Source organism: Triturus cristatus, chromosome 5_2 (assembly GCF_964204655.1).
Source record: "Triturus cristatus chromosome 5_2, aTriCri1.1, whole genome shotgun sequence".
In the NCBI taxonomy this organism is placed as follows: Eukaryota; Metazoa; Chordata; class Amphibia; order Caudata; family Salamandridae; genus Triturus; species Triturus cristatus.
The window spans coordinates 1,085,587,270-1,085,613,059 of NC_140588.1; the positions used below are offsets into that span (position 1 = coordinate 1,085,587,270).

The 25,790-nt window shown below is 51.7% G+C and overlaps 1 protein-coding gene across 7 annotated transcripts in view; it reads right to left on the bottom strand.

Moving 5' to 3' along the window:
- MED12 (mediator complex subunit 12) overlaps positions 1-25,790 on the bottom strand; it is a 956,599-nt gene that overhangs the window by 207,415 nt on the left and 723,394 nt on the right. For all 7 annotated transcript variants that reach the window (XM_085608424.1, XM_085608427.1, XM_085608421.1 and 4 more), the window contains one exon: positions 21,942-22,092. In XM_085608424.1, the coding sequence (XP_085464550.1) occupies positions 21,942-22,092 (151 nt within the window). The remainder of the gene's footprint in view (positions 1-21,941; positions 22,093-25,790) is intronic.

A 25,790-nucleotide genomic window follows, 5' to 3' on the forward strand; every position in this document is an offset into this window, starting at 1 on the left:
GACGTGAGAGTGAGTGGGAGTGACTGCTGCCTTGACAGGAGAGGGAGTGACTGCTGCCTTGACAGGAGAGTGAGGGGGGAGTGACTGCTGCCTTGACAGGAGAGTGAGGGGGGAGTGACTGCTGCCTTGACAGGAGAGTGAGGGGGAGTGACTGCTGCCTTGACAGGAGAGTGAGAGGGAGTGACTGCTGCCTTGACAGGAGAGTGAGAGGGAGTGACTGCTGCCTTGACATGAGAGTGAGTGGGAGTAACTGCTGACTTGGCGTGAATGGGAGTGACTGCTGCCTTGACAGGAGAGTGAGTGGAAGTGACTGCTGCCATGACAGGAGAGTGAGAGGGAGTGACTGCTGCCTTGACGTGAGTAGGAGTGACTGCTGCCTTGACGTGAGAGGGAGTGGGAGTGACTGCTGCCTTGACGGGAGTGGGAGTGACTGCTGCCTTGACAGGAGAGGGAGTGGGAGTGACTGCTGCCTTGACAAGAGAGTGAGTGGGAGTGACTGCTGCCTTGACAGGAGAGTGAGAGGGAGTGACTGCTGCCTTGACATGAGTGAGTGGGAGTGACTGCTGCCTTGACATGAGAGTGAGTGGGAGTGACTGCTGCCTTGACGTGAGAGGGAGTGGGAGTGACTGCTGCCTTGACGTGAGAGTGAGAGGGAGTGACTGCTGCCTTGACGTGAGAGGGAGTGGGAGTGACTGCTGCCTTGACGGGAGTGGGAGTGACTGCTGCCTTGACAGGAGAGGGAGTGGGAGTGACTGCTGCCTTGACAGGAGAGGGAGTGGGAGTGACTGCTGCCTTGACAGGAGAGGGAGTGGGAGTGACTGCTGCCTTGACAGGAGAGTGAGTGGGAGTGACTGCTGCCTTGACGGGAGTGGGAGTGACTGCTGCCTTGACGGGAGTGGGAGTGACTGCTGCCTTGACGGGAGTGGGAGTGACTGCTGCCTTGACGGGAGTGGGAGTGACTGCTTCCTTGACGGGAGTGGGAGTGACTGCTGCCTTGACAGGAGTGGGAGTGACTGCTGCCTTGACAGGAGTGGGAGTGACTGCTGCCTTGACAGGAGAGGGAGTGGGAGTGACTGCTGCCTTGACAGGAGAGGGAGTGGGAGTGACTGCTGCCTTGACAGGAGAGGGAGTGACTGCTGCCTTGACAGGAGAGGGAGAGGGAGTGACTGCTGCCTTGACAGGAGAGGGAGTGACTGCTGCCTTGACGGGAGAGGGAGTGACTGCTGCCTTGACAGGAGAGGGAGTGACTGCTGCCTTGACAGGAGAGTGAGAGGGAGTGACTGCTGCCTTGACAGGAGTGAGAGGGAGTGACTGCTGCCTTGACAGGAGTGAGAGGGAGTGACTGCTGCCTTGACAGGAGTGAGAGGGAGTGACTGCTGCCTTGACAGGAGAGTGAGTGGGAGTGACTGCTGCCTTGACAGGAGAGTGAGAGAGTGGGAGTGACTGCTGCCTTGATAGAAGAGGGAGTGACTGCTGCCTTGACGTGAGAGTGAGTGGGAGTGACTGCTGCCTTGACAGGAGTGGGAGTGACTGCTGCCTTGACAGGAGAGTGAGGGGGGAGTGACTGCTGCCTTGACAGGAGAGTGAGGGGGAGTGACTGCTGCCTTGACAGGAGAGTGAGAGGGAGTGACTGCTGCCTTGACAGGAGAGTGAGGGAGTGACTGCTGCCTTGACAGAAGAGTGAGAGGGAGTGACTGCTGCCTTGACAGGAGAGTGAGAGGGAGTGACTGCTGCCTTGACATGAGTGAGTGGGAGTGACTGCTGCCTTGACATGAGAGTGAGTGGGAGTGACTGCTGCCTTGACGTGAGTGGGAGTGACTGCTGCCTTGACAGGAGAGTGAGTGGGAGTGACTGCTGCCTTGACAGAAGAGTGAGAGGGAGTGACTGCTGCCTTGACAGGAGAGTGAGAGGGAGTGACTGCTGCCTTGACAGGAGAGGGAGTGGGAGTGACTGCTGCCTTGACAGGAGAGGGAGTGGGAGTGACTGCTGCCTTGACAGGAGAGGGAGTGGGAGTGACTGCTGCCTTGACAGGAGAGGGAGTGGGAGTGACTGCTGCCTTGACAGGAGAGGGAGTGGGAGTGACTGCTGCCTTGACAGGAGAGTGAGTGGGAGTGACTGCTGCCTTGACAGGAGAGGGAGTGACTGCTGCCTTGACAGGAGAGGGAGTGACTGCTGCCTTGACGGGAGAGGGAGTGACTGCTGCCTTGACAGGAGAGGGAGTGACTGCTGCCTTGACAGGAGAGTGAGAGGGAGTGACTGCTGCCTTGACAGGAGTGAGAGGGAGTGACTGCTGCCTTGACAGGAGAGTGAGTGGGAGTGACTGCTGCCTTGACAGGAGAGTGAGAGAGTGGGAGTGACTGCTGCCTTGATAGGAGAGGGAGTGACTGCTGCCTTGACGTGAGAGTGAGTGGGAGTGACTGCTGCCTTGACAGGAGAGGGAGTGACTGCTGCCTTGACAGGAGAGTGAGGGGGGAGTGACTGCTGCCTTGACAGGAGAGTGAGGGGGGAGTGACTGCTGCCTTGACAGGAGAGTGAGGGGGAGTGACTGCTGCCTTGACAGGAGAGTGAGAGGGAGTGACTGCTGCCTTGACAGGAGAGTGAGAGGGAGTGACTGCTGCCTTGACATGAGAGTGAGTGGGAGTAACTGCTGCCTTGGCGTGAATGGGAGTGACTGCTGCCTTGACAGGAGAGTGAGTGGAAGTGACTGCTGCCATGACAGGAGAGTGAGAGGGAGTGACTGCTGCCATGACAGGAGAGTGAGAGGGAGTGACTGCTGCCTTGACAGGAGAGTGAGTGGGAGTGACTGCTGCCTTGACAGGAGAGTGAGTGGGAGTGACTGCTGCCTTGACAGGAGAGTGAGTGGGAGTGACTGCTGCCTTGACAGGAGAGTGAGGGGGAGTGACTGCTGCCTTGACAGGAGAGTGAGAGGGAGTGACTGCTGCCTTGACATGAGAGTGAGTGGGAGTAACTGCTGCCTTGACGTGAATGGGAGTGACTGCTGCCTTGACAGGAGAGTGAGTGGAAGTGACTGCTGCCATGACAGGAGAGTGAGAGGGAGTGACTGCTGCCTTGACGTGAGTGGGAGTGACTGCTGCCTTGACAGGAGAGTGAGTGGGAGTGACTGCTGCCTTGACAGGAGAGTGAGTGGGAGTGACTGCTGCCTTGACAGGAGAGTGAGAGGGAGTGGGAGTAACTGCTGCCTTGACAGGAGAGTGAGTGGGAGTGACTGCTGCCTTGACGCGAGAGTGAGTGGGAGTGACTGCTGCCTTGACGCGAGAGGGAGTGACTGCTGCCTTGACAGGAGAGTGAGTGGGAGTGACTGCTGCCTTGACAGGAGAGTGAGTGGGAGTGACTGCTGCCTTGACAGGAGAGCGAGAGGGAGTGACTGCTGCCTTGACAGGAGAGGGAGTGACTGCTGCCTTGACAGGAGAGTGAGTGGAAGTGACTGCTGCCTTGACGTGAGTGGGAGTGACTGCTGCCTTGACAGGAGAGTGAGAGGGAGTGGGAGTGACTGCTGCCTTGACAGGAGAGTGAGAGGGAGTGACTGCTGCCTTGACAGGAGAGAGAGAGTGGGAGTGACTGCTGACTTTACAGGAGAGTGAGTGGGAGTGACTGCTGCCTTGACAGGAGAGTGAGTGGGAGTGACTGCTGCCTTGGCAGGAGAGTGAGAGGAGTGACTGCTGCCTTGACAGGAGAGGGAGAGTGACAGGGAGAGGGAGTGACTAATGCCTTGACAGGAGAGGGAGTGGGAGTGACTGCTGCCTTGACAGGAGAGTGAGAGAGTGGGAGTGACTGCTGCCTTGACAGGAGAGTGAGGGGGGAGTGACTGCTACCTTGACAGGAGAGTGAGGGGGAGTGACTGCTGCCTTGACATGAGAGTGAGTGGGAGTAACTGCTGCCTTGACGTGAATGGGAGTGACTGCTGCCTTGACAGGAGAGTGAGTGGGAGTGACTGCTGCCTTGACGGGAGAGGGAGTGACTGCTGCCTTGACAGGAGAGTGAGAGGGAGTGACTGCTGCCTTGACAGGAGAGTGAGAGGGAGTGACTGCTGCCTTGACAGGAGAGTGAGAGGGAGTGGGGGTGACTGCTGCCTTGACTGGAGAGTGAGTGGGAGTGACTGCTGCCTTGATGTGAGTGGGAGTGACTGCGGCCTAGACGGGAGAGTGAGTGGGAGTGACTGCTGCCTTGACAGAAGAGGGAGTGGGAGTGACTGCTGCATTGACAGGAGAGTGAGAAGGAGTGACTGCTGCCTTGACAGGAGAGTGAGAGGGAGTGACTGTTGCCTTGACAGGAGAGTGAGAGGGAGTGACTGCTGCCTTGACAGGAGAGTGAGAGGGAGTGACTGCTGCCTTGACAGAAGAGGGAGTGGGAGTGACTGCTGCATTGACAGGAGAGTGAGAAGGAGTGACTGCTGCCTTGACAGGAGAGTGAGAGGGAGTGACTGTTGCCTTGACAGGAGAGTGAGAGGGAGTGACTGCTGCCTTGACAGGAGAGTGAGAGGGAGTGACTGCTGCCTTGACAGGAGAGTGAGAGGGAGTGACTGCTGCCTTGACAGGAGAGTGAGAGGGAGTGACTGCTGCCTTGACAGGAGAGTGAGAAGGAGTGACTGCTGCCTTAACAGGAGAGTGAGAAGGAGTGACTGCTGCCTTAACAGGAGAGTGAGAGGGAGTGACTGCTGCCTTGACAGGAGAGTGAGTGGGAGTGAGTGGGAGTGACTGCTGCCTTGACAGGAGAGTGAGAAGGAGTGACTGCTGCCTTGACGTGAGAGTGAGTGGGAGTGACTGCTGCCTTGACAGGAGAGTGAGGATTCCCCTGGACTCCACATGTGCACGCTGCACACTCGTGGGCACTGGAAGCCGCATGTGTAGGTCCCACCCCCAAAACAAAGAAACTCTTACAATACCATTTGAAGTAACTTTCATATTTCCTTTAAAAATACATTTACATTTTGCAAGATGGACAGCTATGATGACCTGCTAAATGCCACGCAAATGAAATTGAACAAAGCTGTGCTCGATTCCTGAACGGGACATGAAGCAGGCGGGCTTGAATCGAAGGCACAGTGTAAAGTATCTAAGCATTCCACACATTGTAGAAATAGTTACGAAAACACAAAAACATTCCACAACCAATTGTAAAATAAAGAGAAACACAGAGTAAAATATGAACAAAACGACTAAGTTTCAATAAGGGGAACAGGAGACATTAATTTTTACAGATTTAAGCGAAAACAGAGCCAAAAAGCTCCAATGATACCCTTGGGATGCAGTAGATCGGGGCCCAGGTGGGATTTGAGGCCAACCGCTATGGAGGCCTGGTTGGTCCCACCAAGTGGATTGGTCCCTTTGAAAGTCTGTAGGTCAAAAAATGTTTAAGTATTAATGTGCAAAGGGACTCTGTCACTTTTTGAGAAGAAAGTTGAAAGCAGAAATTGTAGCCGCCATCCAGGAACTGAAGCAGGGCTACTTGAAGCAGGCTGCTGCCACTGGACCCCTGGAGCTATGGAGATTTCAAACTGAACATTTTCTAAGCCTCAACACAGAATGGGACTTAGTCATTCTTTCAGAGGTGCTGGCAGTCTTGACTGGGCAAAGCTGAAATTCAATCAGATGCCGTGGTCAGAAACTGCTGGTCAGAAACATTTACTTCTGGTCCCCCTGAACCTCTGGAGGATAAAGTTTTCAAAGTTTCCAAACTTTCTTCCTGTGCCCAAACAACCACGGGAGTACACTCGTAAGACCTACAGAACCTCAGGGGAGGGCACCTAAGAAACTCTCAGGGTCTCAGGCAGAGACTAACTGCAAATTCCATCCCAGGACTGGTCAGCTGGATGCATCCAGGAAAAGGCCTTTTACAGCTTGCTGTGTCCCTGTAGCCACACATAAGGTCAGCAAACGGACTCTTGGAGTCCACCTCTTTGTCCTGTACAAGTGGGAGCAGATCCAGGCCTTCATGGCTACTCTCAGGTCACTAACAGCAGACCCAGCCCTCTTCTGATCTTCTGCAGGTCCAGAGTGTTCAGAGGGGGATGCCACATTTACGCTTGGCACTAGCAAGTGGGTAGGGTGACCTCTGGGCACTCCATAAACAGTAAGATAAAAGTAACTGGGGCAAAACTAACCATTTTTTCATGGCTTCTTGCTTGCCTTACTGCAAACAATCCCACAGAGGCCCTCACCCTTAACATCCAAGATGAGGAAACTATTCTCCCCTTGTGCAGAGCCGGTTTGCCCACCCAGAGGTGTGTCCAGAGGCCCTCACCCAAAACACCCAAGATGAGGGAACTATTCTCCCCTTGTGCAGAGCCGGTTTGCCCACCCAGAGGTGTGTCCAGAGGACCGAGTAGGGCCCTCCTCTGTGGTCACTCAGAACTGGTTCTATGCGTAGCTTTTCTGCCACTGGGTTTGGTAAGGGAGGGGGGGGGGGGGACAAAAGCTGTGGCCTTTATCTTTCCATGATATGCATGTACTTTTGCACCATATGCTACAGACTTGTAGGAAAGTTACTGGCACTGCCGTCAAACGATTAATAGCCAAGACCACTGAAATTATGCAGTACGGGGACGACAAAGTATGCGGCAGGGTTGAATTAATTTTATGGCAAGTAAAAGCAAAATATGTGACTTACATGACTTTGGCATATTCACACATTGCCATTGTCTGGGCAAAGGTTTAACCTTATCCGTGCCAGAGTGACATCCAAGTACACAAGGAAGCAACTGAGCGGTGACCAGTCAACCTGTGCAGAAGGGCATCGCCGCAACAAGGGCAGCTGCAAGTTTAGCGCCTTTTGAGAAAGAAACTTTTTGATTTTAATCTAAAATAGGCAGCAGATGATTATGCGGCAAATCCGTAATTCTGCAGCTCTGTTAATAGCGAAGGCAATAGATGTGAAAGTGGCAAATAAAGTGAAGTTTAGGTCATCAATTTTTGACAGCTTTAAGTAAATGTAACGGAGATGAACGCATTTCTGCATAATTTGGCCTCAGCCGGTTAAATGAAGAGGGAAGCGCAGGTTTTAATCACTCAACTCATTGTGGGGGTCCCACACAAAGTCTCTGTCCTATTTCCAGCTTATTTTATATACATGCATGTAAATGCAGTCTCTGGAGGGCGGCCTTAGTTCTTGTTTGCTTTTTGACTAACAACGGACGCCTAAAACCGATCGTCACAATGTGAAACCTCAGAGAAGCTGAAGGACTTCCCTCCACCTGCCTCGGCTCGTGCACTCACGGAAGAGGTCTGGACAACCTTAACTACATCATTCAACGCGAGGACCAGGGTGACTGCCCTTCAGTACCCCGACTCATGGTGGCTGAGGTTAGATACCTTCCGCTAATAAAACCAAGAAAGGACAACAAGCCGCGGGTAACAAACACGCGAGGCGCTGCTCGTGAGATGCAGAGCACGCACACAGACTGCTTTACCTTCTGCAATCCACATGGAAAACACCTCCAGAGAACGCCCTGCCCCTGGGCGAGTAACGGGAGTCCACCGGCGGGACCTGACCTGTTACACGCTGCTTTGGAGTAGACTCGAAATATAGATGTAGGAACCAAGAAAGACCAGCTCTGGTAACACAGACACCGGGACGGAGGGCGTGGGAGCGAAGCACACGGGCAGAATGAGAACATGTATGACCCCTGTAATAACTCGACAGGTCTAGTGTTTCCCATCGCGGTAACCACACGTCATCCGCAGGCCAAAGGGAGCCGGCCCGCTCGGGGGCGAGATCTCCAACCATAATACCGGTGTGGCCTGATACTTATTTCCCCGTGCTGCATCAGCATAATTGCCCCGTGCCTTGCCACAGGCCCAGCCCTAGAACTTTACACTGGCGACGAGGGTGGGGGCCGAATTCACTGCGTGCCCCGCGGCCTCTCCCGGCAGCACCCGTCACCCGATCCTCCCCAGCTACGCGGAGGTGCCCCGCGCGCACGCGCGGTGACGAAGAGGAGGCCTTCGACCACGTGGAAGCTCCAGCCGGCCGAGTGCGTTTGTCTCTCCCGGTCCCGCCAGTTGGTTCAGGCGGGTTCCAGAGCACCGGAATTCCCTGCTGCAGGCCCCAGTGAGGAGGCGACCACCGCACTCCATCAAGCCTTGGCAACTCCAAGTAAGGATTTGCACCAAGTCGCATTGACTGTCACATACGTACTGTGTCATTGCCTGTAGGCTCACTCTCTGGTGCCACGGGGAGGGGATCTCTTGCTTATGAGCGGCGCTGGGGCCAGGCACGGCGGTTAAGGGGTCGCCCGAGGACATTTAGCCCCACGGCAGGGCCAGCATCTGACCCTCCACGCCCCGAGGGAGAAAAGGAGGGACAGTGGGACTAAGATACCGGGAAAGTGCGCTTCCTCCTGAGATACAGCCCCACCCCACCCGCTCAAGCGCACAAGCAGACACAATGAGCAATGATGGTCAGGCGGCCGCATCAGGCACTGGAGCGGTGCCAGGGCAAGTGGCGGCGCCAGCCCCAGCCCCTTTTCAACATGCCGCGTCAGGGGTTTTACCCCCCTTCAGCGAGCTGGAAGACCCGGCTACCGCGGCACCTCATTGGAAAATTTGGATTGAGCGCCTAAATAATTACTTCGTCGTCACAAGAGAAGCCGACAACGCAATAAAGAGGTCGTTACTATTACATTACGCAGGGGATGAAATCTTCAAGTTGTTCAAACATCTGCCTAACACAGGTACAGCCGCAGACTACGACGCTGCAGTAGCCGCTCTTGATGCCCACTTCGACCCACAACTCAACCCAGATTTTGAGCGCTTCAAGTTGCGCCAGGCCCGGCAACGGGAAGGGGAGTCGATGGACGTGTTCTACGCGTGGCTGCGTGAACTGGCGAGCACCTGTACGGAAGACGACCAACTGAAGGAAATACGCGCCCAGCTCATACAAGGGTGCAGAGACAAGACGTTAAGAGGCCTCATCCTGCGCCAGCCGAAGATCGCGCTGGAGGACATGCTAGTGCTCGCAAGGTCGCACGACTTATCGGCAGCCCGGGCCAACGAAATGGAGCAGGCGCTGGGCAAGGCCCCAGTATAGACGGAAACCATCAAGACGGAGCGGGCAGACGCCCTCCGTACCAGGCCGCGAGGAGACAACCACAAGGCCTCACGTCAAGAAGGATCGAAGAAAAAGTGTGGATACTGCGGATACGAACCGCACGCAGCGAAGGACTGCCCTGCACAAGGGAAGACGTGCACAAACTGCGGAATCCCCAATCACTTCGCGTCAGTATGCCGGAGACGCACGAGAGGCCGGGAGTTCCTAAACTGGAAGCCACCCACCAAGGCGGTGCGACAGCTGTCTGTAACGGAAAGAAGGCTGCCGGTGGAGCAGACGAGAGGGATGAGATACCAGGATGTGAGTGAAGAGTCGTCAAGCGATGGGGAGGAGGAGGTACACATGATCTCGTTTGCGAGGGAACTCAAGCTACGGCGTAGGCCCCAACCGACGTGTGTGGTACACGTGGCCGGGACAGAAGTGCACGCCGTGATCGACACGGGAGCCACGGTGAATGTAATGGGCCTCCAGCAGTACAGACGCCTAAAACCTCGCCCGACGGTGCAGCCGTCCAAGACAAAGATTTACGCCTACGGAGCCGACACCCCGTTACCTCTCAAAGGGAAAATGACCGTCCCCGTCAAGGCCGATGACCATGAAGTGATGACGACTATCCACGTCATCGACAGGGAAGCAGACACCCTCATAAGCAGCCACACGGCGGAAGACCTAGGGTTAATATCATTTGCACGAAGGGTGCAAACACACCAGGTGGATGAGCTGCTCAGTCAGTTCCCGGAGCTGTTTCGAGGCCTTGGCCGCATCAAGTGCGAACCCGTGAAACTGCATATCGACAAGACAGTCGTCCCGGTCGCGCTGAGGCATAGAAGAGTTCCATTTCATCTACGACCACTAGTGGAGCAAGAGCTAGAAAACCTTGAGAGACTTGGCGTTATCGAGAAAGTATCGGGCCCTACACCGTGGGTGTCCCCGATGGTCATAGCCGAAAAACCGAAACAGCCGGGAGCGATACGGCTATGCATTGACATGAGGCTCCCCAACAAAGCCATAAAAAGGGAGCAGCACATCACGCCGACAATGGACGATATTATAGCCGATGTAAATGGATCCAAGTGGTTCTCGAAGATCGACCTAAACGCGGGATACCATCAGCTCCCGCTGGCCAAGGAGAGTCGCTACATCACGACGTTCATCACCCACCTGGGACTTCGGAGATACAAACGACTAAACTTCGGGATATCTTCGGCCGCGGAGGTGTTCCAGAACACTATACGGGAGATGCTGTCGGGGCTCCCAGGAGTGTTGAACGTAAGTGACGACATCCTCATCCATTCAGCGACAGCGGCCGACCACTACCGACACCTCCGCAGTACTCTGGCGCGGCTCCAGGAGCACGGGGCTACACTTCACAGAGAGAAGTGCCAATTCTTACAACCATCCCTGGAATTCTTCGGGTACGTCTTCAATCAGGAAGGCATCCAGGTAGACCCCCGGAAGTCGCAATCGATCAAAGACACACCCGCACCCACCTCGCCCACAGAGGTGCGCAGCTTCCTGAGCATGGCGACGTACTGCGGGAGGTTCATTCCCGGGTTGGCCAAGCGGGCGGAGCCGCTAAGAGCCCTCACCAAGTCGGATGCCCAGTGGCAGTGGGGACCGAAGGAAGAAGAGGCGTTCCAGGGTATCAAGGACGCCCTCCTGGGAGAAGCGACGCTTGCGTACTTTGACCCCACCAAGCGAACAGAGGTATTGGTCGACGCCAGCCCCGTCGGGCTCGGCGCCGTGCTGACACAAGAGCGTGAACCAGGCCGGTGGGTCGCCCTGTCGTTTGCCAGCAAGTCTCTCACACCCACCGAAGCACGATATGCCCAGATAGAGCGGGAGGCCCTCGCCATCAAGTGGGCCTGTCACCATTTCCACTTATACCTCAAGGGACAGCCGTTCACGATGGGGACTGATCACCAGCCACTCGTGCCACTCTTGAAAGGAACCTCACCAAGTCCCCCACCTCGCATTGAGAAATGGGCGATCCAACTGCAGCCCTACGAGATGGAAGTGGTATACCGGCCTGGCGCCAAGAACCCGGCGGACTTCTTATCTCGCCACCCGGACAAGACTGTCACGTCAGAAGACGACGACACCAACCAGTATGTGCAGCTAGTGTCGGAAGCAGCCTGCCGGAGGAACATGACCCTGGAAGACATAAAAGTGGCAGCCCTGACCGATGGGGTGTACACCCGAACGCTGAAGGCGGTGCAAGAAGGGTCATGGGCACACTTCCTGAGGCAGGCCAACTCCTGGGGCCCAGGAGAAAAGGAACAGACGACAAAGATGTGGCAGATCCGGCACGAGCTTAGCGCCACGCCGGATGGGCTCCTGCTACGAGGACCTCGGCTGGTAATACCCGAAGGACTACGACAAAGGGCCACACAAATAGCCCATGGAGGACATCAGGGGATTACGAAGATGAAATCCCGGATGAGAGAAAAGCTCTGGTTCCCGGAACTGGAGAAGATGGTCGAGGAATATGTGAGGCGATGCCCGCTGTGTCAACTGACGGGAGGCGCAGAACAGCCAGCACCAGTAATCACGGAAGATTCATGCCCGGCCCCGTGGTCACGGGTCAGCATCGATTTCGGAAGCTTCCCGGGGGGGAAACACACCCTGGTCTTAGTAGATGGATTCTCAAGATACCCCATAGTAGAGGTAGTGGCGTCCACAGCCTTTGTGCACGTAGCACCCATCCTCGAAAAGACATTTGCAATGTTTGGGTTCCCAGAGGAAATCCGCAGCGATAACGGACCGCCATTTCAGGGGGCAGAGTTCGCCACCTTTCTGGCACAAAGAGGGATACGCCATCGTCGGATAACACCCCAATGGCCGCAGGCCAACGGAGACGTAGAGCGTATCATGCGAACAAGGTGTTCCGAATTGCCGAGGTGGAACAGGCAGACCCAGAAAAACGCCTCCACGAGTTCCTGCGAGAGTACAGAAGCTCTCCCCACTGCACCACCCAGAGAAGCCCGTGGGCATTGATGCTCCATGAGCCCCGACGAGATCTACTGCCCTCGTGTCTGGGCTGGGCGCCGCCCCCACTGAGAGAAGCAGAAACACAAGACCGACGAACCCGCCGCAACAACTACGCGAGCCACCGGCGGCGCGCCGCCGAGAGGGTCATCCACCCGGGGGCCACCGTTCTCTTACGGGACCGCCGCCCAGGAGGAAAATTCCAGACCAGCTACGAACCAGGGAGCTGGACAGTCACAGCCAACCAAGGAACCATGATTTCTGCCCGAAGGGGAGACGAAGAAGTGTCCCGTAACATCTCGTGGTTCAAGGAGGTACCCCAAGACCACCCGTGGACGGCCACGGAAGGACAGGCAGCCACCCCACCCCCCCGGCACCCCGGGGGAGGGCGAGAACTCTGCGAGTCCCCCAACCAGTCCCACCCCAGCTGGCGGACCCCCCGCAAGCCCATGCCTGAGAAGCTCCCCCAGAAGGTACAACCTGAGGCCCAATCCAGGGCCCAGCCAGAGACTGAGAGACTTTGCCTGCTGAGGAGTGCCCAGGAGCAGCGGACGAGGGGACACGCAAGTAGCACCGCACATATGACTGTACACAGTTTAACGTAATGTTGTTGTCATGTATAGGGAAGGAAGAAGTTTGTTTCGAATGAAGTTGGATAGGGATGTAATAGCTCGACAGGTCTAGTGTTTCCCATCGCGGTAACCACACGTCATCCGCAGGCCAGGCGTGGCCTGCGGAAACCAATAAAGGGAGCCGGCCCGCTCGGGGGCGAGGTCTCCAACCAGAATACCGGTGTGGCTTGATACTTATTTCCCCGTGCTGCATCAGCATAATTGCCCCGTGCCTTGCCACAGGCCCAGCCCTAGAACTTTACAACCCCGATGACGGACATAAACTTTACGCGGTGTGAGGGCTGGCAGGGAGGGCCCCTGAAGAGAGACTCCGGATGTCATGTGGCGTGGGGATATATGAGCGCTGGCAGGGAGGGGCCCCAGAAGAGAGGATGCGCGGCTCTTAGTTTGAACTGAATGCGGCGTGGGGATGCTGTGAGGACTGGCAGGGAGGGGCCCCAGAAGAGCGGCTCCGGATGCGAGGCTCTGCCAGTTTGAAGGGAATGCAGTGCTAAGATGCAGTGAGGGGTGGCAGGGAGGGGCCCCAGAAGAGAGGATGCGAGGCTCTGCGAGTATGAAGTGAATGCAGTGCGGGGATGCAGTGCGGGCTGGCAGGGAGGGGCCACAGAAGAGACACCGAATGCCAAGTGGCTTGGGGATGCTGTGAGGGCTGGCAGGGAGGGGCCCCAGAAGAGAGGCTCCAGAAGCCATTTGGTGTGGGGATGCTGTGAGCACTGGCAGGGAGGGGCCCCATGTAAGAAAGTGGCTCTGTATATACTGTTCTTTAATAGTTACAGTGTCCACAGTCCCCAGAGGTTTGGCAGAGGCTAAAGTTAGATATAACCTTACTCTCTAAAGTGGTAGCTTGGTCGAGCAGTAAGGCAGTATCAGAGGACAGTGTAAAGCATTTGTTGCACACACTCAGTCAGCAAATGGTCTCACACACTCAAGAACTGAACTCTAGGCCAATGGTTTGAATATAAAAATATATGGTTGTTTTATTTTAGAACCAACAATAGGTATCAAAATATACTTTCTCAGAATGAGATGCTTTAGATAAATACTTTCAATAGGCAATAGACTTTTGAATGCAGTAGATAGTTGTTGCAAAAGGCAACACAATTTCAAACACAATAATACATTGAGCTCAATTGGACTTTTTAAGTAAATGCAATTTTACTTTACAAATGATTTTCTTACTCAGGGTTGGATCCTGGATTTAACCCTGGTACATTTCCTGTAAACAGTTGAAAGAAATCGTTTTTGTTATACAGGCGATTTTTATGGAATATTTGTAAGTTAGAAGAATTTCTGGCAAAAACCAGGCAATGTTAGCCTATGGAGAAAAATCAAGTTATAGGTAAGTACGGTTGTAATTACTTTTCAGAGTCAGTGCTGGGCACCAAGATCCAGAACTGGGATCTCTCCTGATAGCAGGTGAGTAATTTAGTTTTCGTTGATCGGCTGATTTTTAGTGAATATTTTAAAGTTTAAAAACTCGACAAGAATTTCCAAGTGAAACTAGTCAATGTTAACCTAAGGAAGAAAAGTAAGTTATCGGCTTTTGGGTAAGTACTCGACTGGCAGAGTTAAGGTTCTGGGCATAGACTCAGGGGTCTCCCAGGGTCAGATAGGTACAGTTGTTACACCCTCAGCGGCACAGAGGCAGCCGGGTGCAGGGAGAGTTAGGCCCAATGTTATCCTATGGCGGGCAGGGGGCCTTGGTTGGTGGCTGCTGGCAAGCAGGCTACGTGGTTGTGGGAGCTGAGCTCCTGGTCATTTACTGAGGGCAAGTGGTGAAGGAGATTAGGATAGATGTTGCACTACCAGGGGCACTCGGGCGGCTGGGTGCAGGGTGCTTTTGAGCCGTCGGGCGCTCAATGGATTTCAATGGAGAAGCTCAATGACGAACAAAGGCTGCAAGCTCGGGGACGGAGATTCTTCAAGTGCGACCCCCACTTCGAGAGGTAAGTTGGGGAGCTGTAAGTTGGGTAGGCACCCAGGAGCTGGGCACAGGGGGCCGCATGGCGTGGGTGTAGGGCTGTCTTTTCGCGTCGGAAAATCTTACCCTCAGTTGGTCGCGGTTGGGGCGGGGGCCTCTGGTGTTGAGGCTGCAGGTGTCGTCTGGAGCGTTGAGGAGGGTCCTTGGGTGCTGGATTCGGGGTCACAGTCGCCGGGGGGACGTCCTCGTGGTCTTTGTCCACTCCGGCACAGGCCAGGCTTGGCGGGTGCAGTGTGTGCAGGAATCGCAGTTCCTGGCTGGTGCTAGGGGTATGTTACTTGCTTTGAGCAGAACCACTGCTCGTGGGAGTCCCAGTTGTTTTAGAGTCACAAGGCAGTTGGGTCCTCCGGGGTTTTTGAGGTTGCTGACCACTGGAGATGCCGGGGTTTAGCAGGAGCAGGTTCGAGGATTGACAGGCCTGTAGGGCTGGGGCCAAGTCAGTTAGTGTCTTTCTCTTGTTAGCAGCTGCACGGCAGGTCTTCTTTCTTCTTGTTCTTCTTGCTTGTTTCGGAACCGGGACCTGAGAAACGAAGGTTCAGGGTGCCCCTAAATACTAAATTTAGGGGCGTTACAGGTACCCAAACGGCAGGGACCAATGGGTCCCTTCCCTGGGGTGGGTACACCCTCTATCCTGCCACTCTCCTGTGGGAGGGGGGCAGTAGCCTAGTCCTGATTGGGCAGGGCTCCCCATCTTCAAGATGGCGGAAGCCCAGAGATGTGCTTCACCTCGCCTCCCCCACCTGAGGGGAGGGGTTGGCAGAGGCTGGCACACCCCCTTTCCTCCCTTGGGGTTTCCCGCCAGTCTTCCAGCCATAGTGGGGGTCAGAACCGGTGGGGGCCAGTTGCTGAGTACAGCAAGTGGCCTGGAGAGGCTCACAAAGGCGGCATGCCTTTGATGCTTCCCCTGCCCATCCTTGGGGAGGAGACCTAGCACCTCGCTCAGGATGTGCATTGTTGCAGGCCCAGGAGAGCGGATGGCTCTCTACCCACGGGTCCAGCAACATGTCTGCTGTATGGCAGCCTAGGCAGCCTCTCAGACAGGACGTGGATTGTGGGTTAGGTTCAGGCGGCAACTCTAAGTTGCCCTCTGTCGTGCATCTTACATTAAATCCCACACTGGCATCAGTGCAGGTTTAATGTGCTGAGAAGTTTGATACCAAACTTCTCAGTCTTCAGTGTAGCCCTCATGGTGCTGTGGAGTTCGTGTTGACGACCTCCCAGCACCATATACTCTTAATGGCAGCACTGCACTTACAGTGCCCATAAATGGACTTGGGTACTGTAGGGGCACAGGGCTCATGCTCCTGTGCCCACACCACTGGCATAGGCCACCCAGCTAGAGGGGTCGCTGATGTATGCCAGGGCAGTGTAGGTGGTGGGCATGGCACACAGGGATGTGTGCCATGTCGACTCTTTGTTTTGTCTTGTACCCAGGCACTCAGCCTGCAAGGGCATTGTGTGTGTGTGTATGTTAGGGTACAGGGCCTCTAAGGGTGGCACAATGAGTGCTGCAGCCCTTAGAGGCCTTCCCTGGTCACAAGGCCCTCGGTACCTAGGGTACCATTTACCAGGGGCTGACATGTGGCCAGGGTTTGTCAATTTGGGTTTTAGGGAAGGAACATAGGCCCTGGGCATCTGATTTGCAGGAGTCCAGGGCACACTCAGTCAAAGTACATTCAGCAAAAATGTGGGGGCATCATACAACCCCCCCCCCTCCCCCCGGAAATCCATTTTGTTAGCGAAGTCTTGCTGTAAACTGTAGCTGAACAACCTATAAGACACCTGCGGACAGCCTGCCAGATCATTCGTAAGACCAGCAGGGAAAGTTGTAACAATCAGGGGCAAATATTATAAAAGAAAAGAGAACACAGCCAAATCGAAACTTGATAAGCGCCAGAGTCAGAACTTTAGCACGACAGTGTTAACTTGAAGGCTATGCTTCAATTTTATTTGAAATTTATCTTTTCCCCTGCATTTGGTGAGCATCCATTCTCACTGTGCACAACAAAGACAATATTCAGACACAGACCAGCACCAAAATTTCAATATCGAGCCATCTACCTGGCCCACAGGACAGGGGCATCATGCTCTATGATGGATGTGCTACTTATGGAATGTGTTTAGTGAGTGGGGGATCTAAGTCTTGCATCGCCTTTCTTGCACTGTTCTTTCCAGGAAAACACTGTTCAGGTTTTTGCCTGCCTGCAATGGTCGCTGTGACTGAAAGGGCAAAGATGCTGTGATAGGAAATTAATGTACTGGGTAGGGGAATAGGGCTATCTCTCCCATGCCCACAGTGCTCCGTCTGCTTGTCATGAAGTGAAGGATGGGGTTGTGATGCTGGGGTGTGTCATATTGGTTGGAGAGGAGTTGTTCAGGGGTGTATATGGTTATTGCCATTCAGAGTCTAGTAGTGATGGGGAGAGTGACGACTGAATGCAGTGCACAAAAGAATGGGGCGGTGCAGTCATGGGAAGCAGCAAATGTCATCTTTGGAAACCCGGTCCATTGGAAAAGGGGTATTAGAGTAGGTTCAGATTTAAAAGCTTTTCCTAATGGATGAAAGAGGTGGGCTCTGCGTTTGTGATGGGGAGTAGGCACCGTGAATGGAGCGTGTCAACATGTTTACATTTGCGAGTTGCGTTCTTTTGCTATACGCTGCTTTTAAGTGAGGTGGTGTTTGTGAGGATTATGCTACCCTCTGGTAAGGAGATAACCATGCACGGGATGCATCCTGTACACACATTCACATACGTGAGAATGAAAAAGAAAAACAAGGCGGAAGAGACGCAAGTCGTCCTGCGCGTGCACTTCTCCTGTCTTCCGTACGCGTGCACATGTCCTGTCCCCCTTCGGCAAAGAAATCATAACAATAGATCTCGCCAAGGCGGGCAGCGCATGCGCTGCGTTGCTAGGCGAGACCTAAAAAGTGTGTGTGTGTTTCAAACTTCATTATTCATTGTGTCTGCGTGTGTGTTTCAAACCTCATTCTCCATTGTGTGTGTGGGGGCGCATGTGTTTGTGTGTGATGTATGTGTATGTGTTTCAAACCTTATTATTCATTGTGTGTGTGCGTGCGTGTGTGTGTGTAAACCTCAATGTATGTCTGTGTGTGTAAATCTGTGTGTGTGTAAACCTCTGGCTGCATATCTCCCACTCCAATAAAATAACCCCCAAAGCACCTTGCTTTACATATTTGATGATAAATTATGCACAATTCTTCCCCACACCACTGACACATGAGCAACTAAAGTAAAAACATCCTTCATAAAAAAAATCTATAACTACTAATAGTTACTGCTTTATTAATTTTCGTAGCGCTATAGATGCCAGGGCAAGCTTCCAGGGGCTGTTAAAGGTGAGCATTTGTTTGACTGTGCACCGATTGGAGATGTCTGAAGATTCATGCAGAACAACACGAGTGTGATATAGTTGATAATAATGTGCAAACACAATTTTCAACACTCCCCAACGGCATTTCGAAGCACAACAGTGTCACAGCTATTAAAATAAATATAAATCGAGGAAGGAGTCAGCGGTTAGGATAATGTGTGTCTCCTTAACTCTTGCACATCCCTTATTCAGCCTTGAGGGCTTTTTACTTGAATCAATAGTCATTTTGTGTGAGCCAATGGCTTGCTTTCATGAGCTCGAGGACGTGTAGCTGTTGACTTGTGGACAACTACCCCACAGCTAATTGAGTTTGTGGTTTTACGTGCATTGCAGTCTTACCTGCGGTCCACCTAAGAAAGACGCAGACCAATTACAGGGCATGACTGTCAAGCGTGTGTGTCGTGTGTGTATGCGCGAGTGTGTTGTGTGTGTTTGTGTTCATGTATCTGAGCCTGTATGTGTGTGTCTGTGTGGATGTGTGTGTGTGTGCATATTTATCTGAGTATGTGTGTGCGCATGTATTTGAGTGTGTTTGCGTGTGTGTATGCACGTGTGTTTGTGTGTTCATGTATCTGAGCCCGTGTGTGTGCTTGTGTTGTGTGTGTATCTGTGTGCATGTTTGAGTCTGTGCATTCATCCGAGTCTGTGTGTGTATGTATTTGTGTGTGTATGTATTTGTGGGTGTGTGTATGCATGTGTGTGTTGTGTGTGTGTTCATGTATCTGAGCCTGTGTGTGTGCTTGTGTATCTGTGTGCATGTATCTGAGTCTGTGCGTCTGTGTCCATTTATCTGAGTCTGTGTGTGCATGTATTTGTGTGTGTGTGTGCATGTATTTGAGTGTGTGTGCATATATGGGAGTCTTTATAGGTCTTGGTGCATATATACGCTTTATATTTGTGTGTGCGCTTGGGTGCAAACGTCTGTGTGTGCACGTGTGTCTGTTTTAGGTGCATATGTTAAGGCGCACTTAGGTGTGTGCTTATATGCACCTTTAACTGTGGGTGTATCTGAGTATGTGCACATAACTATTTGGGAACATATCTGTGCATACCTGTGCATCCACATCTTTGTTCGCATCTGCGCATGTGTGTCTTCTGCATATCTCGTGTGTTTGTCAGATAACATGCCCGTCTGTGTTAGTCCATGTGAGTTTGCTTGCTTGAGTGCGATTTGTGTGCTCACATGCACACACAACCCTCCAGATATGTAGGTTTCTACATAGAACGCGGTCTGGTTCTACATACACATGGAACATGCTTCATGTCTCGCAGTATGTGGAGAAACATGCATGTTCCCGCACTGAAGCCAGTATTAATAGGAGAGCAAACTTACCCCCATTTGCTGTCTTGCGTGTAGCCGGCCCAGCTGTCTTTGTTGGAGACGAACATACTTTTAGGGTGAAACGATCTCTCCTCCCGCGGCTGCTTTGAACAGAGAAGGAGCCGGGCTTTACCTACTCACCGGGCACGTGCGGCGGCTGGACTGCGGCATGTCCGTGCGCTCTGGACACAGGGACCGCAGGAGCAAACCGTGCAGCCCAGGCTCTCTCAGGGTCTCGCACACATCTTGTTCGAGGCCCAGCCGGCGCTCGTGGCCGTGTTACCCAGGGCTCGCGAGCCACACAGCCCCTTGCGTGTCCGCCTCCGCGCCAGATAACTTTTTAGCTATGACAACGACTGCCAGCTTATTTCAGCAGACTTTTCTCCTTATTTATCCGTTTCATCGCCTAAGCTGCATAAAAGCGTATCAGCTGCGTTATGAACAATCATCGATCTCTTGTCTTTATGGGGCCATATGTTTCTAATTAGAAATACATGGCCCCATAAAGATAAGAAAGTGCTTTGCGACAGACGCAAAGCAGGCGAGCCAGTTTGGGTGGGCCGGCCCAAAAAGCAAAAGGGAGGCAAACCAAATAGCTTATTTCCAATGGCAGGCCACCGTTTACCATAAACGGTGATGCCAGCCAATGGAAATGAGGGGCGGGACTTAAAGCCCTTTTCTGAAACTCCTCGTTCACAATAAATCTCGCCGAGGCGAGCAGCGCTTTGCGCTGCAACGCCACGCGTGACCTAAAAATCCAGTAAAACAAAGGTGAAATCCTGCTATTTTTGTTGCCTTTGTACGATTTCAAAGGAAACTGCAGGCAGATGCAGTGTGAGAATACTTGTGACAACCCCCCAAAAAAAATGCAAAGTCTGTTAAGAAGCAGCAGCCATTACTGAAGCTGGCGTCCTGCGAGTGCTGTGTATGTTAAGTAAATAGTTCTCTGAACTGCTAATGAAAGCTCTAGAGTAAGAACACATGTAAGAGGGCCAGTCCTCATGGGAGGCAACAAAAGGGTAAAAAGAGGTCGTAGCGAGGGACTAATAAGCCTATTAACAAATCAGAAGCCAACATCTACAAAGGACAATGCCACAAGCAAAATAAAAATATGGGCAGACCTTGAAGTCCATACCTGAATACAGCATGGAACAAAGAGACAGCGCAAGCGCTGCCTAGGCGAGACTTAAAAAATAATAACTAATTTACAATCCAAAATAAACGTAGTGTAGAGTTTGTAGCACATGAAATATGTATGTGCCTCTTAAGTAAAGATCAAATTATTCTGATAGCGCAACCTCACAAGGAGTCCTTTTTCTTACATTGAATCAAGCCAATAAAAGTAGAAAACACAATGACAAGACTGATGAACAACAGACCTCTTAGGTCTTTATGAATGGTCCTTTCACCCGAGCAGCATACACATTGTTACATCCAAAGACCCAAACCACAGGATCTGTGACATGAAGTTGCATCATCCAATTCTTACTTCAACATTGAGGTACTGGTTGGAAGACTCCAATGTTCTGCTGGGGATATACTACTGAATGTTCTGCTACAGACAGTCTGGAGGCTTTCCATATAGAATCTTTGCACAGTAAATATGCCTCAAATGAAATACTGCTCTCCACTGGAAGCCAAAGGGATCCCCACTATGACGTCTGAAATAGGTTTGTGCTTCCTAACCTCTTAAGCAAGTCACAGGCATGCCGTGTACAAGGCTTTCTTGGAAAGGAAAAATACTGGACCACTACAGCAGTTTAGAAGACAGCAAAGTATCTCTGCCCTTTGATTATGTGTGATATAGGGTTGGACTGCCCTCCTACAGAGGAGAAATATTTTTGCAATATAAAGATGATCTTGCATAAAAGCACAAGCCAAAATCTCAACTTTATAATGATAAGGATGGTTGGGGTGGGGGTTTTAGGGTGAGAAATCTGTAGCACAAAAGTCCTCTACGAGGCTTGGTAAAGTTTGCCACCTGGCCTTCGTATGTTTTGTACCTTGCCAAGTGTGTTTTTCCCCCAGTGACCTCAACAATCCTTCAAGGCCCTGAGAGTTCTCCTGCTTCACAACTGTGAGACATCAGAGCTGGGCTTGGATGTCGAGATGACATGCAAAGTGTACCCCCATTTACCAGGGTGACTACTGTCCACTCCACCCAAGTGATGAGACTGCGTGGTGGCAGTATACAATTCACCTTTTTCCTGCTTCCTGATGGAGATGGCCAGTGGCTTCCTCTGTATGGTCTCCCATAATTGGGTTTCTTTGAGATCATGTGTGGGTCATGCATGGAATGTAAGAGTCAGAGGGACTGTTTTCTCACGTGTGTGTCTTGACAGGTGAGCGCTGGATCCCAGTAACTCCACATGTGTGTGCTGCACAAGAAGGTTGTCACCTTTGTGCTTGGTTGCCAAGTCTATCTTGGGCATTGGAAGCTGCATGTGTAGGTGATCTGTCCCTCTCCTAAAAGTAGGAAGCCTACGATACCATTTGAAGTGACTTTTATACTACCTTTAAAAATACATTAAAATTTTACAAGCTGGATAGCTATGCTGACCTGCTGGAAGAGGCTGATTTTGTGTGTAGAGGCCCACAGGTGACTGTCCATATGGCATTCTCGAAATGGCATTTGGATTTTGATGATGCATAAGGTCAGACGCCATTCCCACTGTGTAGGGCATGCCTCGACCTGGAGTCATTCCGAATTCCTACAGGAAATAAAAGAACACCAAGGACAAGCGTGAAATACCAAGGAAGCAAGGACTGAAGAATATACATGTGGAAAGAAAGGGCACATACGCAGCAATGGAAAAGTGGGGAGGCATAGGATGACCTCGAAAGAGAGAAAGAAAAGAATAACACTACAATGAAAAGTTCGAAAGGATGGGAAGGAGAGTGCAGGCTGGATGTCCATATCTTAGTCTTGCAGCAAGGAGTGGGCACAATGTCCTCTTCTCTGCAGGGCCTGACGACCAAGGCAGTAGTGCTTCATGAATGTATGTACTGACGCCCATGTTGCAGTCTGGCTGATGTGAAGGACAGGCAATCTGCATACAAACAGAGTGGCCCAAGTCCTGGTGGAATGAGCTCTAAAGACCTTCCAAAGGCTACTTCTTGGTCTAAATGCAGAAGACCATTCACCTCGACAGGGTCCTCTTGTGCCCAGCATTCCTTTTTCTTTGCTCCAGAGAGCCCCACAAAAAGTTGATTGTCCATTTGATAGTCCTTGAACGGTCCATATAAAGGCTTAAAGCCCTTTTTTGGGGTTCATCCCATGAAACCTCTCTGCTTCTTTTGAGGGCTGACGGGTAGCAAAGAACAGAGTATGAACTTCCTGCTGCAGAATGCAAGCATGGACATCTGAAGTGACAGAGATAACAGGGGGAATAGGAGGCAACATATCGCTAGGGAAGGGTGTAGCCTTGATTGACAATTTGGCAGATCCAAGGGTCTTAAATGATGGATTGGCAAAGTGACAAGAGAAAGGACATTCTTCCCATGACAGGTCGCCTCTTCTCAGGGAGGATTAAAACAGTTTTTTTGCAGTAGGGACGGAAGGAGGAGGCCCTAAAAAGGCAATTGGAACCAACACTCCCCCCTGTAGATCTAAAAGAACCTAATGGGCTGCTTTACCTGGCTGCGATGGCTGGGATCGCTGTAAGAAAAGGCATAAAGGCTATCCCCTCAACTTTCAGCACTGCTGATTAAACTGTCAAGCAGGGGAAAGAAGCACAAAGGGCTGAGCTTAACCTTGGCTGAGGAGCTCAAGGGCTGAACCTGCTTTCTCTCCAAAGTGGCACACTCCATTGAAGGACATGTCCATCAGTTTCAATTGGACATCCCTGGAAAAGCCAGTGGAGTGTGTCCAGACAAGGCAAAGGATGGATGAACCGCACCACTGAATCCACTGTGCCAAGGTCACAGCAAAGGATCGGATAGACCATGTGTTATCCAGAGCACACAACATTCACAAAATGGTTACCGTAATGGTCCAGGAGATTTGGAAAAACCATCAGCGCACTTCCCCATTGAGCACGGGAGTAACCAGCTAGAAGGCAAAAGTGGCGTTTGTGGGATGAAGTGGGAGAGTCCCTGAAGAGAAGATTGTTTCCATCATTGCTTCACTTTCTTTAAATCCCTGCCCATAGGAGTTGAATGTAAACAGTCAGAGCTCTGTGAATAAGGACAACACCTCGATCACAAGACTCTCATGAACAGAAGCCAGACAAAGGCTGGTGGTTTACCACAGGAGCAGACGTTGTCTTGTTCCAAGTTGGCAAAACGGGGTCCATCAACACCTTGTGAAAAGGAAGCTGAGGGACAATCAATGGAGATGCCAGCTTATTTGTTTCTGTTAGCCTTGCTCTACTCTATAGGTAAAAATATCAGAACAAACTTTGCAGCCTTGAGAAGGTCATCCGTAAATGAGGCAATTTGCATATGTGGGCGCCCCCGAAGGACACTCTATGAACATCTCAGGGGAGGAGTCCAGGCCATTGGTATTCTCCAGGACTAGTTAGTCCGCAGCACCTGTCGTAGTGGGGGTTAAGGGAGAAGAATGTTGCCGTCTCACTGCTGTCATTGATGTTGTTGTATTTAATGTTCAGCATCTGACTGTAGAAAAATCAGAACACGCTAGCCCCTCCAGCCTACCAAAGTATTTATCATGAGGCAAGAACTATCCTCCACCCCCTCAACAACTGCTGTATTCTGCTTTAGGATCTCACCAAAATAGCCTTCAGCCTCAGAAATAAGCTATGTGATGTAGCAGATGCAAAGTCCATGTTGGTGGCATCAAGGACAGCGCAGCAACCAGCAAGGATTGAATCAGTAAGAGGTGAATGGGTCAACTGGTGCCAGGGAAGGAGACTGGGACCAAGGCTGCTTCTTAATTTGATTGATTTGAGAATTTATAAAGCGCGCGATTGCCCACGGGCGTCTTGGCGTTAGATGTAAAAACAGGATTCTACAGAGACGAAGTTCTAACAGGAGGTAAACAGCCAGGTTTTTACCTCTTTCCTGAATGAAAACAGAGATGGGCTATTTTTGATCGAAATAGGGAGAAGATTCCAGGCACTAGCTGCATGCAGCAGAAAGTCCCCCCCCCCCCCCCAAATGACTTGCTTGTATTTCGGAACCTGAATCCGTTCTGCTTGGCTGGATCTCAGACTTCTGGATGGCTCGTATTGTTTCAAATGTGTTTTTAAAAACTAAGATCCCATCCCATGGAGGGCTTTATAGGCCAGACACACAGACTTAAATGTTATCCTTTTTTCCATTGGAAGCTAAAGGAGGGTTCTTAATCTGTGTGCAACAGGCTAAAATCTGGGGATGTCCAGCACCAGCCCAGCCACAGCGTTTTGTAAGCGCTGTAGTTTTGCTAGGTGCTGGATCTGTATCCCAGCATATAAAGCATTCCCATAATCTAGCCTAGATAAGGCCAGTGCTGTTACCACCGTTTTACAGGACTCCTGGGGAATAAACGGCATAAGTTCTTATCATTTTAAGAATATACCATATTGTGTATGCTAATTTGTTTGTCTGAGCGTTAAACGACAGTTTGTTGTCCAGTTTCACTCCAAGATTTCTAACTTTGTTCACTGGGGATGGACAATCGCCTAAGCTGTCTGGCCACCACTCTGGGGACCAGATTTTCATGTCTGTCCCCAGCACCGTGACTTTGCTTTTATCACCGTTTAGTTTTAGGCAGTTGCCCTGCATCCAATGATTAATATGCCTCATGCAATTGTTAAATCTGTCTGCAGTCTCTTTGACGTTGTTTGAGACTGATACCACTATTTGGGTGTCGTCTGCATAAGAGACTGGTAAGAAACCACAATTCCTTATTATTGCTGTTAAAGGTGCCACATATATATTAAAAAGAGTAGGACTTAAAGAAGACCCCTGGGGTACACCGCACAGTGAATTAAAAGGTTTCAATTTAGCCTCTCCTAGCTCCACTGTAAACGTTCTATTAGACAGATATGAGGCTAACAGCGTGCGTGCTGTCGCATGAACTCCGACTTCAGCTAGTTGGATCAGGAGTGTATCATGGTTTACCGTGTCGAAGGCCGCCAAGAGATCCAATAGGATCAAGGCGGCCTTCCCTCCAGTGTCCAGTACACTCCTGAGTTCCTCTACTGCCATGAGCAGAGCTGTTTCCGTTCCATATTCCGCATTGTGAGTGGTCTAAGGCATTTACCTCCGAGAGAAATTGTGACAGTTGTTTGTTCAATAGTTTTTCCAGTATTTTTGCAGAAAAAGGGATTCTCGCAATAGGTCTCCAATTCCCGGATTCCTGTGGGTCAAGATTTGGCTTCTTCAGTAACGGCAGTACTGAGGCTGTTTTCCATGCATCTGGGAAGCAGCCGGATTTTACTATTTGTGTAAAGACTAGTCCTAGTTG